The sequence below is a fragment of the Hermetia illucens genome, chromosome 3, assembly GCF_905115235.1.
Source record: "Hermetia illucens chromosome 3, iHerIll2.2.curated.20191125, whole genome shotgun sequence".
Lineage (NCBI taxonomy): Eukaryota > Metazoa > Arthropoda > Insecta > Diptera > Stratiomyidae > Hermetia > Hermetia illucens.
This window is the reverse complement of record NC_051851.1, coordinates 27494658-27510604: the sequence shown is the minus strand read 5'-3', so window position 1 is coordinate 27510604 and position 15947 is coordinate 27494658. Positions and strand designations below refer to the sequence as shown.

The following is a 15947-nucleotide window of genomic DNA, read 5'->3' as shown; positions in this document are numbered from 1 at the left end:
TGCATGCGAACTTAAGCGACCGTCAGAAGGTGAACCTTTTCAAGGCCGATGTGAGCGCCTCTCTTGTTAGCACATTCACATCGTTGTAATTTCCACTCTAGTTGGAGAAAGCGAGCATCTGAGGACCTTCGCCACCGTTGTTGAGAGTGGGTATATTCCAGAAACCAATCATAGTCCGTTTTCGATAGCCAAAGGTCATATTTATGAGGTTAGTGCCTATCCGAGGGGTTGTTGACTTTCGGTAGCAATAAAGTTGCGAATTCAAATTTCTATTCTTGTTAGTCGTCTCTTATGACACGCAGGGAAGACTTTGACTGTATTTTTAAACCCCAACCCACACACAAATCGAAGGCGAAAATCGCGCACGATTTTTAGTTTACACAAATTGTCCCGCTCGAAATGTCTGATCATAGGATCAAAGCTCCTAGTTTGCAAGACAATCATCTTGCCAGTCGATATATATGTATTTATCGGAGACTTTGGTACCCTGCAAGAGGATTATTTCTTCCGTAGCCTATATAACGATGCAATTTATGACCGATGATGATGATGAGAATGATCTATTCCGGAAAGTTTATAAGGGCAATGTCTATGGTAAAAAAAGAATTCGTGACACACCCTATTACATATGGAGCAATGGCGTAGGCTAGGATGACAGACAGCTTTTGGGGATATCAAATTGGTTAGATTTTAGTACCGATAATTGAGCAAAAGGGCAATAAACCGGAAATGACATTTTATTTAAGAATAATCAAAACAAATTCATTTTATCTGAAATGATAGCCATTTAATTTTTCAGAGAAAAATAGAAATAAATTAAATCCAAATTGAACTGGTATCATAAGCTGAATCATTCGATTAGTCCTATCTCTGAAATTATGGATTATGATCGATAATGTTCAAATCAAAAGCAATAAGCGAAACATTTTTTATGAGGCATGAAACATTATGGCTACAAAATTCAGATGCAAGACATATTTTGACTTCGTCGGTTTAACCAAAGCCCCCCTCAATGGTAGATGCTAAACAGGTATTGTTATTTTTTTAAATTTGAGATTGATTTTGACATATGTATGTATAGATTTTATCAGTAGTATTGTCTGGTCAGTGGTTATACCACAAAAATAGATCCATTTCGTCAATTCCAGCTGATATTTCAATAGGCACAAAACAGATAATTTGCACTTTTTTAAATGATAAAAAAACAAAAACATTTAAAGATTTAAATGTATGTAGAATCCACGCAATTCATGCTTATTAGTCCATTTCTGGAGGTGGTGGTGGGGGTGCTCTTTCAATAGGAGTTCCACCTATTCTAAGGTCTAAACTAATTTTAAATTTAATACTCTTCCTAGACATTGGTCAGTCTTTCACAGAATGGGAAAACGGAAGCGCGTTCAAAACGATTCTACGGGTAAATATCTAAAAATTTTAAAAGCTAAAGGAGAAGCTAGGAAACGTGATATTTTAATTTTATGCTAATTTGTAGGGAACTAATTTTATATTATAAAATTTCCGTTTTTGAATTATAGATGTTTTATACTGCAAAATTTCACAAATTAGGCTAACTTAGGACGTGATACCATTAACAGACAGACTGGAATTGTGGATACTTTTAAATTGTAAGAAGTGAAAATTAGTGGTAGTTAAAGACCTGGAAATGCGAACCGCACTGATTTTCGAATAGTATCAAGGAAATATAGGATAAATAACATAGCGAATTCTTTGAGCAATGAAAATTTAAAGAGAAAATTGTTTTCGGAATGCTTTTATTTAAAATTTCTACAAGAATATTTAAAGTAACCTTCTTTCTTTTTTGCGGAAATTCCATATTGCTTTTGATAACATTCTGCTTATATGGTTGGAGTGGATGAAAATCGGGCGACAATGCTCGCCATCGTACTGGCTCATAATAGTCCGTATTTTTCGTTAAGAAAGAATATAGCCCCCTTAAACTTGTGTGTTCCATCCTGCTGAAAGCGCATTCTCGTCCTCCTGTCAAGTGGTAAATTTTCTAACAAATCTGGCATCTTGCAAAAAAAGATACATTTCACCAGTGATTTTAAAATTTTAAAAGGAAATGTTCTATATTTTGAAAAATGAAATGGTCATAGTGTTCAGTTTATTGAAGATGGAAGCTTTTAAATTCATTCGCATTTCTCTAAAATATGTGTGCCCTTAAAAAAGCAATTGGTCTTGCATTTGTTATAAAAATTGACAATCAAAACTGGAAAAAAGATCCATGACACGTTTAGGAGCCTCATAGTTAGGCGCGGGAGACCTGCCTTTATCCTTCTCCGTCTGCAGATTTCCGTTAAGAAAGAGCTCCCAGCGGTCACCACGTGAAGGTGGAGATAGGGTTTGGTAGTAGAGCTGTTGGTTCAGCAGGCGTTTCCCAAGATTTATGCTCCATTGTGGGTACCAATCCACGTTTCGTTCTGGGACCTATACTACCCTTTCACCATTGATGATGACGATGATTAAAATATTTAACTCTACTATTGAACATAATTATGGTTTCCAGTAGTCCAGTAATCCAGTAGTCCGTATATTCGTGTAATAAATCCTCAGAAGTTCAAAGGTTGAAATCGCAGTGCCTATGTGATATAGTGAGTACATACAAAACAATTGACGTCACGTAAAAAAATATTAACTAATTGTTTCTATGCAAGATTAAAGAAGTTTTCCGTTCTGTTATCGGAGTACATATCGGGTACTTTCGGAGGTAGACTTGCGCGATGAAGAAGTTAGTTGAAGTAATTTTCAACGAATAAGAATATATTCGTATTCGAATAAGTGATTATTTTCGTATTCGACAAGGGCTGTATTTGCACTGCCAAGCGTATTTATGAATTGTAATGTTAATGTTTGTTTGAATAGTGAATATTAGCGCTGAACCCTTATGTTAGTAACCAAGTACTCAGGTACCCACCTCGGTGTATTTGTATGAATAGCTTAAAAAAAATTCAGTATTTTATTTTAAGCTCTCGATTCGTCGGTTTTTAACTTAAAAGGAAGCTTATTGTGAGTGCATTTAATTGATTTATTTTTTATTTAAAAAAAAAATAAACTCAAACTTCAGCAATCTCATCACTAGCAACCAGATACCCGGGTACCCGCAGTAGAAAACAGAAAATAAATTGAAGATGGTTTCTATAAATGAATGCAACTAAATGTTATTAAAAAAATAAAGAAATATTACATTTTTTTATAATTAATGACATTAAATCTAACATTTAAGACATTGTATGAGATTAATTGAGTGCTCGTCATATACTGGCCGGTGACAATTGGCACAGCTCTTAGAAGTCTTTTGCCGTGTTTTTAATGGCAAGGCATTGCAAACATAGCAACATCCTCTCACTTTCTTTCTTCTGGTTTTATCTTTTGGAACCACTGTACCAAGATTTATCTCGATACTTTCTGCTAGTGTATGACCTAAAATAGTCCATCCTTTCCTCGTGGGTCTTCTTTCCTAAACGGCTTTATAATCTCGTCCAATCTCTCAGCATGTGTTACTAGTTGCTCCCCTTTAGCAGCCCACTCGAACCATCATGCCCTCAGCCTCTCTCTACATCTACAACAAATTCTCCCTTCATTCCACCATCTGCATAAATGCAGATCCTTCAATCTGACAAACTGGGACGATTTCCAATGCAACTTAACCAGCGTGCTGGGTCCTCCCCTGGAAAAATCCCGCATCCACTTTAATGTTGAGCTAGATACATTCAACCGGAAAGTGAATTCTGCCTTCGAAACTACAATTGACAAACACGCTTCAGTTAAAGAACCTGGTTACTACAAATACGGGTGCCTTTGTCCCTCAACCCTCCTCTTAGTCCGCGGTAGAAACAGACTACTGCAGCACAGGAAACGATTATTTCAGCGGTTACGGAACACCTCCAGCAAAACCAATGGGACCATTCGGTCCGAACTGAATGCATCTTACAAGAAACTCCTCAAATCCCCCCCTAGCCCCCAAGTTTTCTCAATAATTAATCGATTGGCTGGAAGAAAAAAATCTTCTATTAACTTCAACCAAATCCCGATAATGTTAGGTAACCTCCAGTGTCACTCCCCTGAGGAAAAAATATTCGGCTGCGTAGACTATTTCAGCCAATAATTCAGAGCCAAATCGCCAGCGGACTCCATCTGGAACTTGGTGATCGCCAATAGTGTCAGCGATAAAAGGTTGAGCTTGGAAGGGTCTTACTTTTGCCCCTTTTCTCCCAGATGCCCGGCTGATATAGTCAGAAAAGGCCCGTTCGCCTCCTTTTTTACCTCCCTAGAAGAAGTTGAACTTGCAATCTCCCGGTTGCACCGGGCAATAAAAAATCTTCGGGCCACGATGGCCTCTTTAACTTTGTTTTGCGGAAGTGTGCGCCTATCATCAGTGAACGTCTCGCCATCCTCTTCAACAACTGCCTGAACAACGGCCACTTCCCGGTATCTTGGAAATCAAACCTTCTCATACCTATCCCTAAGAAGGGGTGCTCGGGCGATCTCAAAGATATGAAGCCTATTTCTCTTCATTCCAATATTGGAAAAATCTTCAAACTTATCCTACCAAGTCACCTCAATAGACACTACTCCACTCTCATTCCACTTAATCAATTCGGCTTCGAAAACCTCAGATCCACCGAGCGGGCAATCCTGTATCTGCAAAACCATATCCTCAATCAACTGGAAAACAGACATTGCACCGTAGCCTGCGCCTTAGATCTCGAAAAGGCATTTGGTTCAGTTTGGAAAGAGAGATTGCTCGACAGACTAATTTAGTCCAATTGACCCCTCTTCTTATTCAAAATCTTCGCAGACTTCATCTCCAACAGAACTTGCCACGTGCGCTTCGATGGACTTTGCTCCATCGACTTCACGGTAAACTCAGGAGTCTCTCAGGGATCTATTCTAGGCCCCAAACTTTTTAACATCTTCCTCCACGATATTTCCCTCCCTCCCGTAAACTTATTCCCCACGCCAACGGCAACTCAGGCAGCCCTTCACCCCCCCTTTTTCCCTAAACGACAATGGTCCTCCCGCGTCAGGAGGGATCCTCTTTGCTGATGATACCATCCTATATGCGAGTGGTCTCAGGCTCTCACTAGTCTCCCTCTCGCTCAATCTCCTAACCAATAGGGTCATCACTTATTTCAACCGGTGGGCCCTTACCGTTAATTCCCTTAAGTCTAAGGTTATTTGCTTCAGAAACGGCAGTGGGAAGTGCCACTGGCGCACAGTAATTCTCCTCTTAACCATCACGCCTCCTTTTATCAAAGCTCCTCCCCGGACTTTCACAGAGGCTAAGCAGATGTTATGACAAATGAGCAGTGACATGCACCGCCTTTTCACTTTATAACATGTAACCGGCTAGGCCGGATATTTCCGTACGTTAGCGTTACATACTTAATTAGTCACGCTTGAGCTTTTAAGTTATTATTCTTTTTGTATCACACATGTATTTCTTTTCTTTGCTCAAGAAATAAATCTGGAATGTGGCCTAAAATACTTTCAACAGCAATCTTTGTGAGAAGTGGCGCATTACTTGCGAATTCGCCATGCGGTATTCAATCATCGGCAATATCAGTTCTTCACTTAGCTTCCGCATAAATTGACGATGTCCTGTCGTTTGTAGTGTCGCAGTGTACACATAATCCTTTGCAAAGGGTATGCGTTTTCTGCATCACAAATCCACCATATCTTTATACCATACTTAGCTGGTTTCGATGGTATACATTGAGTGAATCCAGTGCGGCCACAGTATGGATAAAGCTGTTCATTGATTGTCAACTTTGTGGTTGGTTTGTACATCTGAACTAAATTTGAATTCAACATTGTCCAGACATAAGGAATTGAAACTGCCTTTGACTTCGAGTTTCACAATCGTCGAATCTAAAAAACGCAGAATATTATGGAATCTCTTCAGTCACATCGTCGTGCGATACAGCGGATAAGCACTGGAGTACCACATATCAAAAGTATGGCTTGTATTTGAATTGTTTACGTCAGCACAAATCAAGATACTGAAGAATGAATATATTTAGGGTATCTTAACGGACTTCCATTGATGTCGAGAGTCTGGATGGTCAGCATTGTAATGTTCAACTGTCTTGTTAGTGTGGCGGATAACTATATCAAAATTTTCTTAGATGAAAATTTTCTTGAAAGTCTCTGAATTATCTTCATGCACAAATACCTAGGAGTTCTGCAGGAACCCATGTTTGAGTTGGTAATCTGAGGGAGGCTCTGCTGTTCGAATTCCTGCGACGTGTAAAGCTGGTTCTGAAATCGCATCTCTCGAGGAAGAATGACTACCACATCGAAGCTATGACCGTGACAGACTTCGACAAGTACCTAGGAATTCTGCAATATTCTTTTTTTGTGTATTTCTACTTCTTTTGTGATCCCACCCATCGGCTCAAGATCATGCGAAAACTTTGCTAAGGCGTGAGGAGACGAAAATTCCCTAAAAAGAAGTGTTAAAATACTGATCCTTTTGATAAAGATTTAGTAGGAAAGTCGCGCTCAAGAAGATTAATACAAAATAAATTAAAGCACATTTGCATACATATTCAATTGAAAAACATAGACGAGGTCCCTCACATGCCATTACTAACAAGGAGTTCAAAATGGTCTTAATGTCATTGATATAAAAAAAGTTTAAGTACGCTACCCCCTCATAGCCCCTATTGTTAAGCATAGTTCCAAGCTACTTAATCTCATATCACGTTTTATTTAAATACTCGAAAAATCAAATCAAAATCAAATGGCTGAAGTCTAAATCTATTTTATCTGATATGACGCTCACTCAGAGAAACAGAAAAACCCAAATTTAACTGGTATCAGACGCTGAATATCAAATCCTCAGATCAAGTCTATAATTAAAATTCGGGTTTATTTAGAATCGACAAATTTTAAATAAAAAACAGTGAACGAATCATTCCTTACGGGATACCTGTATTCTGAGTACGAAATTAAATACAAGGCGTAATTTGACTTCATATGTACATTTGACCTTCATCAATAAATGCACAACGTGCATCGTTATATTTAATTTTCAAATTTTAGATTCGTTTTGACATATTAAGACTTTATCAGTCATATCGTCTGATCAGCTGTTGGGCTACAAAAATAGATAAAATTCCAACCAATTTTTCAATAGACACAAGACACTCGTAGATAATTTGCACTTTTTCAAATGATAATATGTAATTAATATTTTTTATATTGCTGAGCTGACGATAAGATACCCATTCAATAAAAGTTCTGAATATAATTGAAATTTAAGAGTCTGCCTTTATATTAAGCAAAATATCTAATGAGAAAGCAGAAACGTGTTGCTAGTTGCCATTCAAGAATATTTCACCAAATTTGATAACAATCGGAGCATTAGGGTCGAAGTTATAGCTATTTATACCCTTTCACTTCGCCTTTCGAGCATAGTTGTTCTGTGCATAGACTTTCGAACCTTGATCGCCGCATATGTATACTGCTTGTAGTTGCGGCCACAAGAGAGGCTTGTAGCCAACATCAAATCGATTCGATGTCTTCGAGTCTGCAGAGGGAATACTGTGTTGCCTTGCAATTTTTAAAAAGAAAAATTCGAAACTTTAAACGTGGTTATCTCATAATCGTGTTTTTGTAAATCAACCAACACTAACTTTTGATCATTTATTTATTATGATAATAGCTAGTTGCTGAACGTATTATTTTTAATTCTTTAAACAAAACAAGCTCACGCTTCGGGTATAAAGGTTTTGTGTGCATATTATGGGAGAAACTTTTACGCATATTTTTCCACCCGTATATAATCCAACATATTCCTTCATATTTTTCACACTACAAGCCATACGTACATGTTACAAACATTGATAATATTATCATCATCAACGGCGCAACAACCGGTATCCGGTCTAGGCCTGCCTTAATAAGGAACTCCAGACATCCCGGTTTTGCGTTGAGGTCCACCAATTCGATATCCCTAAAAGCTGTCTGGCGTCCTGGCCCACACCATCGCTCCATCTTAGGCAGGGTCTGCCTCGTCTTCTTTTTCTACCATAGATATTGCCCTTATAGACTTTCCGGGTGGGATCATCCTCATCCATACGGATTAAGTGACCCGCTCACCGTAACCTATTGAGCCGGATTTTATCCACAACCGGACGGTCATGGTATCGCTCATAGATTTCGTCATTGTGTAGGCTACGGAATCGTCCATCGTCATGTAGGGGGCCAAAAATTCTTCGGAGGATTCTTCTCTCGAACGCGGCCAAGAGTTCCCAATTTTTCTTGCTAAGAACCCACGTTTCCGAGGAATACATGAGGACTGGCAAGATCATAGTCTTGTACAGTAAGAGCTTTGACCCTATGGTGAGACGTTTCGAGCGGAACAGTCTTTGTAAGCTGAAATAGGCTCTGTTGGCTGACAACAACCGTGCGCGGATTTCATCATCGTAGTTGTTATCGGTTGTGATTTTCGACCCTAGATAGGAGAAATTGTCAACGGTCTCAAAGTTGTATTCTCCTATCCTTATTCTTCTTCGTGTTTGTGTTTGACCAGTGCGGTTTGATGTTGTTGGTTGATTCGTCTTCGGTGCTGACGTTGCCACCATATATTTTGTCTTGCCTTCATTGATGTGCAGCCCAAGATCTCGCGCCGCCTGCTCGATCTGGATGAAGGCAGTTTGTACGTCTCGGGTGGTTCTTCCCATGATGTCGATATCATCAGCATAGGCCAGTAGTTGGGTGGACTTGAAGAGGATCGTACCTCTTGCATTCACCTCAGCATCACGGATCACTTTCTCGAGGGCCAGGTTAAAGAGGACGCATGATAGCGCATCCCCTTGTCGTAGACCGTTGTTGATGTCGAATGGTCTTGAGAGTGATCCTGCTGCTTTTATCTGGCCTCGCACATTGGTCAGGGTCAGCCTAGCCAGTCTTATTAATTTCGTCGGGATACCGAATTCTCTCATAGCCGTGTACAGATTTACCCTGGCTATGCTATCATAGGCGGCTTTAAAGTCGATGAATAGATGGTGCAACTGTTGTCCATATTCCAACAGTTTTTCCATCGCCTGCCGCAGAGAGAAAATCTGGTCTGTCGCTGATTTGCCTGGAGTGAAGCCTCTTTAGTATGGGCCAATTATGTTCTGGGCGTATGGGGCTATCCGGCCTAGCAAGATAGTGGAGAATATCTTATAGATGGTACTCAGCAACGTGATACCTCTGTAATTGATAATATCCTCACCCTAAACAAACAAACTGCCTATTGACGAATACTGTATCGCACTTTTTTCGAAACTCACACAAGTCAAATCTACCGAATTTTCTCCTTTTCTACCATAGATAATGCCCTTATAGACCTGTTGAGCCGGATTTTATCCACAACCAGACGATCGTTTTATAAATGGCTCTTATTTTATTAGATATTCTACTTCCTCCTACTCACTTCACACTACTAAAAAAGACATTCCCTAGCATCGAAAACCATTTCCTTAATATTATCTCTACATACTCATTTCAGGTTGAAGTCATTAAAATAAAATTAAGCAATCGCCACCGGAAATACAGGATTATGATTACACGATTATGATAACAATCGTAATCATGATTATGACTTTCCCCAACAATGTTTGTTTATTTAGGCTGAGCATAATATTTACGTCTTCAATATGTACATATGAATATTTGGTAGTTTGGAAATATATGAAGGAATATTTTGAATTGTTGAAGTTATGTACGAAAAGAAAAACATGTTAGTTCCTTAGATATTCTCAGTTTTGCAAGGTTCGAAATAGTGGGTTTACACTCTTCAATACCTTTTCTACAAGTTTAATAGATTCGGTGGTTCATGGGGCGCCATTTTGCGCCATCAACACTCCTTGTTGACGCTATCGACAGCCTTCGTGAAATCGATAAAATGCAGTTGAAGCCGTGATTCAAATTAGACACACCGCTCCACAATTATTCGAAAGGTCTTAATGTGGCTGATGGTGCAAGGTCCAGGGCGGCAACCAACTGAGCAAGTTGTCGTGATGTTGTTTGATTGGTTCCAGGATGATTTCAACTAATATCTTCCCCATAATTGTAAGTTTTGAAAATAAATTGGAGATAAAATAGTTAGTGTAGTTATCAGTTCAATTTAAAATTATGTATGTAGTACCAATTAATCTTATCAAGCAGAAATGTTAAACCAGTGACAATATTATCATAATTTCAAGTAGATTAGAAGCACTTGACCAACGCAGATAATGAATCATTGTTAAGATTTTACCAGGTAATCACGTTTCTCAACTGAACAATTGAATAATAATCCGGTTCAAATGACAAGAATGATATATTGTGAATGGGTTAGTAGCCAAAGTTCATCGTCCGTGGCGCGAGGAGAGAGCTACCCCAAAAACTTAAAAAATTGTCGAAATTGATCGTGAAGATCCGCCTACAGATACTGAAGTCCCATCTAAGTGTTCCGTTGACACACGCTTCTTTGCAACATGATAGCCAGGTATAGTTTGATTTTCCAGCACCATGTCCGGAGAGGGAGGGGATAAAGAGAATACAGAGAAAGAAGATTATCATCGGAGATTTGTGAATGCCAAAATCCCCAAAAATGGCCATTTTCGTAGCATTAATAAGCTTATTCGTGGGGCAATCATTGTCGTGATAGGCAGGGAGGTTACAGAGGGGAGCCGAACAATGCCCCTGTGTTCATCAAGAAAGCGCCCTCTCACCACTCCCCTTTGTTCTTGTTATGGACCCGGTCACCCGGACATCCAACGCCCAATGCCCTATATACTGCCTTATGCAGATTGCCTAGCGTCTAATAGCAAAAATGATCTCGTGCAACTTGTTCGAAAATGGAATGATCGCCTCATGCAACACGGGCTTAGATTGAATCTGAATAAAACTGAGTTTTTGACAACCGATCTCCACGAAACAAGCACAATCACTATCAGCGGTAGTGACCTGACCAGAACTGAACGATTTGAATATCTCGGGTCAATGCTACCAGCCAATGGAGAACTACGTTATGAAATTGCTTTACGCATTAACGCAATCTGGATGAAGTGGCGTTCCACAACTGGTATTCTTTGTGATGGACACATCAACGAACGTCTCAAATCTAAAATTTACCGCAATGTCGTCCGTCCTGTCGCCCTCTATGATTCTGAGTGTTAGTCAAGACAATCAATGGCATCTTGCGGTAATGGAGACGAAGATGTTGCGTTGGACGAGTGGCGTGACACGTTTTGATCACATCCGAAATGAGGATATCCGCGGTCGATATGGGGTTGCACCGATCGTGGAAAAACTGTGATAGAGGCGTTTTCGATGGTATGGCCACGTAATTCGGGCTAACGAGGATTCATTTGCCAAGATTGTTGTGAACATCGAAATCGATGGTAAACGACCAAAAGGCAAATGGCGAAACTGATCACGACGAGCCGACCCCGCTTGTGAACGAGACAAAGGCTAAAGAAAAAAATATAAGCAATGCATTTCGCGCTAGGCACTAATGGAACAAGGGTACACACAAACATTTTTATATAAGAAGTACACAAAACCTTTCATACATAAAGCGTCCAGCTTAGGGTTTCCCGACTTGTTTTTTTTGTTTTTAATTTCCAGGTTCAGCGCACGTGTTGATCTTTGCGTAGGTTCTCGTGAATTCCCATGTCTGTTGATTTTTCAGGTTCAGGACACGTGAAGTTTTGTTAAACAACACGTGAGGGCTCCTTCCTCCCACATTTCCGAGTCTGTCTAGCATAGGAGCAAAAAAGCGTCTGTCGACGGAACACTTCAATGAAGCTTCAGTATTTGCGGGCGGATCATTACGGTCAATTTCGACATTTTTTTAGGTTTTTAGGATATCTATGTCCTTTTGGTCGTTTCCGGCCATTCAGGGTGGTTCTTTGACCATAAACCAGCCACCTTATGTTCGGTTGGATGTTCATTTGACCAACTTTTTTTCTTTTGCTTATTTTGATCTAGATAATTTGACTAAATACTATGAAGAAAAATTACCCGACATTGGATCTGTTCTAAAACGGAAGGTGCGGAAAACCTGTACACGAAAATTGCTTTTCAACACATTCCCAGTTTTAAATTGGTTGCCAAAATACAAAAGGAGCTATGCCGTCAACGATGTGATAGCTGGATTAACAGTAGCACTAACAGCCATTCCACAAGGGATAGCCTATGGAAACATAGCTGGACTTCCACCCCAATATGGATTATATTCATCCTTCATGGCCTGTTTTGTTTATATAATTTTCGGAACTTCAAAGGATGTTACAATAGGTAAGTGAAGGTCTGATCAGGAATAAGTAATAATAGGGACCGAGCTGGGTGTATTTGGGTCATAATGCATTTATTATTTATTTCAGGACCTACGGCGATCCTTTCTTTAATGCTACAACAATATATTTCCTCGAATCCGGACTATGCAATTTTACTCTGCTTTTTATCAGGGTGTATAATTCTAGGGTGTGGTTTATTAAATTTAGGGTTTCTTGTAAGGTTCATTTCGTCACCCGTAACTGTAGGATTTACATGTGCTGCAGCAGTAACCATTGCAAGTGGTCAAATCAATGCATTGTTAGGTATTCCTAGTGAGTATTGTGAAGGAAATTCCTGTGGATTCGGAGCAGCAGCGTAATCTCGAATTTAATTATTTTTTTAGGTTCATCGAATGAATTTCTTCCTTCTTGGGAAAATGCTATCAACAATATATCTCAAACTCGGAAATGGGATGCAATATTGGGGATAACCACTATGATTGGAATTATAATATTACGGGTAGAGTCAGATAGTTTTTTTGTTGATTGATAGTTGTTCAATCCCAAAATGCTTCTTTCAGCAAGCCAAGAATATTACTGGGAAAGGACGTCTGTTTTTCAAATATGTTTCATTATCTCGAAATGCTTTAGCTGTGTTCATCGGCACGCTGATAGCGTACCTTTTAGGAGAAAATGGTGAGCAACCTTTCAAGTTAACTGGAGATATTGTACCAGGTTTACCGTCCGTTCAGCCCCCGCCGTTTACCACAGTGCAAAATGGAACCGTCACATATTTTTCTGAAATGGTCGATAACTTGGGGATATCATTACTTGTTGTCCCGTTGATCTCGATATTGGAGATTATTGCAATAGGCAAATCGTTTTGTAAGTATCTACGATATTGGTAGTATCTGCAATCACAGAAGATTTTTATATTTCCAGCTCAAGGGAAAATTGTTGATGCATCTCAAGAACTGATCGCTCTAGGAGCGTGCAATATAGTTTCCTCATTTGTTTCGTCGATGCCAGTCACAGGTGCCTTCACAAGAAGTGCCGTCAACAATTCGAGTGGAGTTCGGACGACACTTGGAGGATTCTATACGGGCATTGCAGTCCTGCTTGCAATTCAGTTCTTAACAGAAACGTTTTACTTCATCCCGAAAACCGTGCTTGCTGCAGTGATGATTGCTGCAATGATTTTCATGATTGAATATGACCATGTTGTGCTCGTTTGGAAATCCAAGAGTATGTCCTTCCATTTCAAGAACTAGGAACTTCCTTGTTAATTGCTCTTTCTCTTCTAGAAATTGATATCATACCCTTGGTCGTTACCTTTATCAGTTGCTTATTTCTTGGACTAGAGTTTGGAATTTTGTGTGGAATCGGGGTTAATGTGCTATTTATTTTGTACAATTCAGCGAGCCCGAAAATCAATATAGTCACGGAAAAGGTTTTGGACAACTTGTCGATACAATGAATATTATTATTTATAAATTTCTCCAATAGATAGAAGACATCGAAGTTATTCTTGCAACAGTAAGCGAAAATCTCGTATATTCGTCAGCTGAATATTTGAGGGATAAAATATTGAGAGCTGTAACTGAATCAGACACCCAGATTAAATATGCTATCATAGATGGAGCGCGAATAAACTCTTTGGATTCAACAGTAGCAATCGTAAGAAATCGCATATTTTTTCATCAACTCTGATATTAAGTTTATTTATTATTTTCAAGAATCTCAGCGCACTATATCATGATTTAAATATCGATAAATGTGAACTTATACTCTGGAACTGGCAGCGTCAAACCGAGGGGGTGATATGGCGTACTAACCATGCAATGGAAAAGTGTTTCAGAAAGTGCAGCAACTTGAATGATGTTCTTTATCCTGTTGGATTGGAAAATAATAATCATTTTGAAGTGCCTGAAATAATTGAATCATTGTGAGATTGAAATATGTGATATATTACAACATTTTTATTTGATTGATTGAAAGTGTAAAATTTGTTTGGTGTGGATTATAATAATTTTAATGAAAGAGGCCATCAGAAATTTCAACCGTTTTTTTTTCCACTCTTTTTAAGGTTTTATGTAAAACAAAACCTTATTAAAATCGATTCAATGTACGTCTGTCTGTCGGTCAGTCACAGCCGGAAACGGCTAAACCGATTGTGACGAAATTTGGTGAGAATATGTGGTCTGTGCCCCCCTTTACATGCAGCGTTATTTTGTGTTAAGTTTGAAGGGGGGCTCCCCATACATGTGAAAGGGGGGTGTAAAGTTTTTTTCCACCGAATATAGCCATGTGGAGTATCAAATGAAGTAGTGAGTACTTTCCGAAACAGGTCTTATTACTGGCATTGGGTAAAACATAGGGGAGATTGAGCTCAAAATGTGTGCCCCAAAAAGTGTAACAGGTTCCGTTCTCAGAACCTATCCAACTGGAAAACATGAAAAAAATCGCAGTGATGCATCTATATGAAATCTAGTATTTTGAGGCATACATATTGTTCCGATATCTCAACAAATGAAGTTAACAATAGTGTGTTCCCATGTTTTAGAAATTGACGACAAAATCCCCTTTAAGTTCATCCCAGAGATACAGGATTTGGTAACAGCATAGCCGACAATATAGGAAATAATTCTGAAAAGTTTGAAGGCAATCCAACTATTATTAACAAAGTTTCGCATTTCAATAAATTCATGGCACCCAAGACATGTATAACGTCATCAACAGATAAAGTGGACTTACGTGCACGGCGGGGTCCATGGGGACATTTTAGTTTTTCTTTTTTTGTACTTGGTTACCAGCGGTTTCTAATTTACGTGATGCTTTTGTGCACGGAGTAAAGTGGAAATGCGTGTTTGTTTATTTAGGATGAACACAGTACTTTTGTCGTTCATATGTATGCACATATGTGTATCTTAGAGTTTAGAAAAATATTGCGGAAAATTTTGTATTCTTATAGGGTCCATACAGTGTCGAACAAATTGTGCAGCGGGGCGATGGACAACGTCGCATTTTGCAATTGCATTTCCCATAAGCTTAGTGAAATTTTGTTCAAACATTAATTACAAGTTGTAAACGGTACGAGTAAAGTGTCGTTAAAATGGTATTGCAGCTATCTGTATCGGGAGGGGTAGGAGGGTAAGTAGGTGGCCCCCTCTGTAGCCCCTGTAAGGGAGTGGCCCACTCTGTGGCGCCCCTTCCACATTGGGGCGATAATTACTCTAACAGTTTATTATGATTTGAAACTAGCCCCTTTTCGGGGTGCCATAACTTTAAGAGGAGTGGAAACAAGGGACATTTTTTTCCTTCTATATATCCACTACACTCTTACTGTCCGGGGTATGGTTGGGAAAGCCAACTTTACCTTGATATCAAAATACCCCCCATTAGACGGAGGGAATTTCAAAGAGAGTACCTTTCTCCCCATTCTGTCCTTCTCGCGGGATAAGCTTGGAAATTCAACTTGGTTATGCTGATAAAAAAGCAACCACTTTGAATGGCCATAACATTGTAAGGGCGATGGGCGCATTGAGTTCCCTTTCCTCGTCCATAAGCTTTCAACCCCCGCCGAGGATAAGGTTGAAATTCTATCTTTACAAAAATTATATTTCCGCAGTCGGCTGCAAAATATTACGCAAGGAAGCATAATATGCATTTACA

At 39.2% G+C, this 15947-nt stretch overlaps 1 protein-coding gene across 1 annotated transcript; it reads left to right on the top strand.

Moving 5' to 3' along the window:
• Positions 1 to 1260: 1260 nt before the first annotated feature.
• Positions 1261 to 14297, top strand: LOC119653101 (sodium-independent sulfate anion transporter-like). Its single transcript, XM_038057616.1, has 9 exons — positions 1261 to 1414; positions 11989 to 12297; positions 12384 to 12608; positions 12680 to 12795; positions 12857 to 13160; positions 13218 to 13520; positions 13580 to 13725; positions 13782 to 13952; positions 14012 to 14297. The coding sequence occupies exons 1-9, from the start codon at positions 1378 to 1380 to the stop codon at positions 14222 to 14224; spliced, it is 1824 nt and encodes a 607-aa protein (XP_037913544.1). The 5' UTR covers positions 1261 to 1377; the 3' UTR covers positions 14225 to 14297.
• Positions 14298 to 15947: the final 1650 nt, after the last annotated feature.

Bases quoted from the DNA above. Each gene is read 5' to 3' on its own strand.
- LOC119653101 (XM_038057616.1), top strand. From the start codon at position 1,378: ATGGGAAAACGGAAGCGCGTTCAAAACGATTCTACGG. The intron at 12,298-12,383 runs GTAAGTGAAGGT...TATTTATTTCAG, and splicing joins TTCAAAGGATGTTACAATAG to GACCTACGGCGATCCTTTCT. The intron at 12,609-12,679 runs GTGAGTATTGTG...TTATTTTTTTAG, and splicing joins TGCATTGTTAGGTATTCCTA to GTTCATCGAATGAATTTCTT.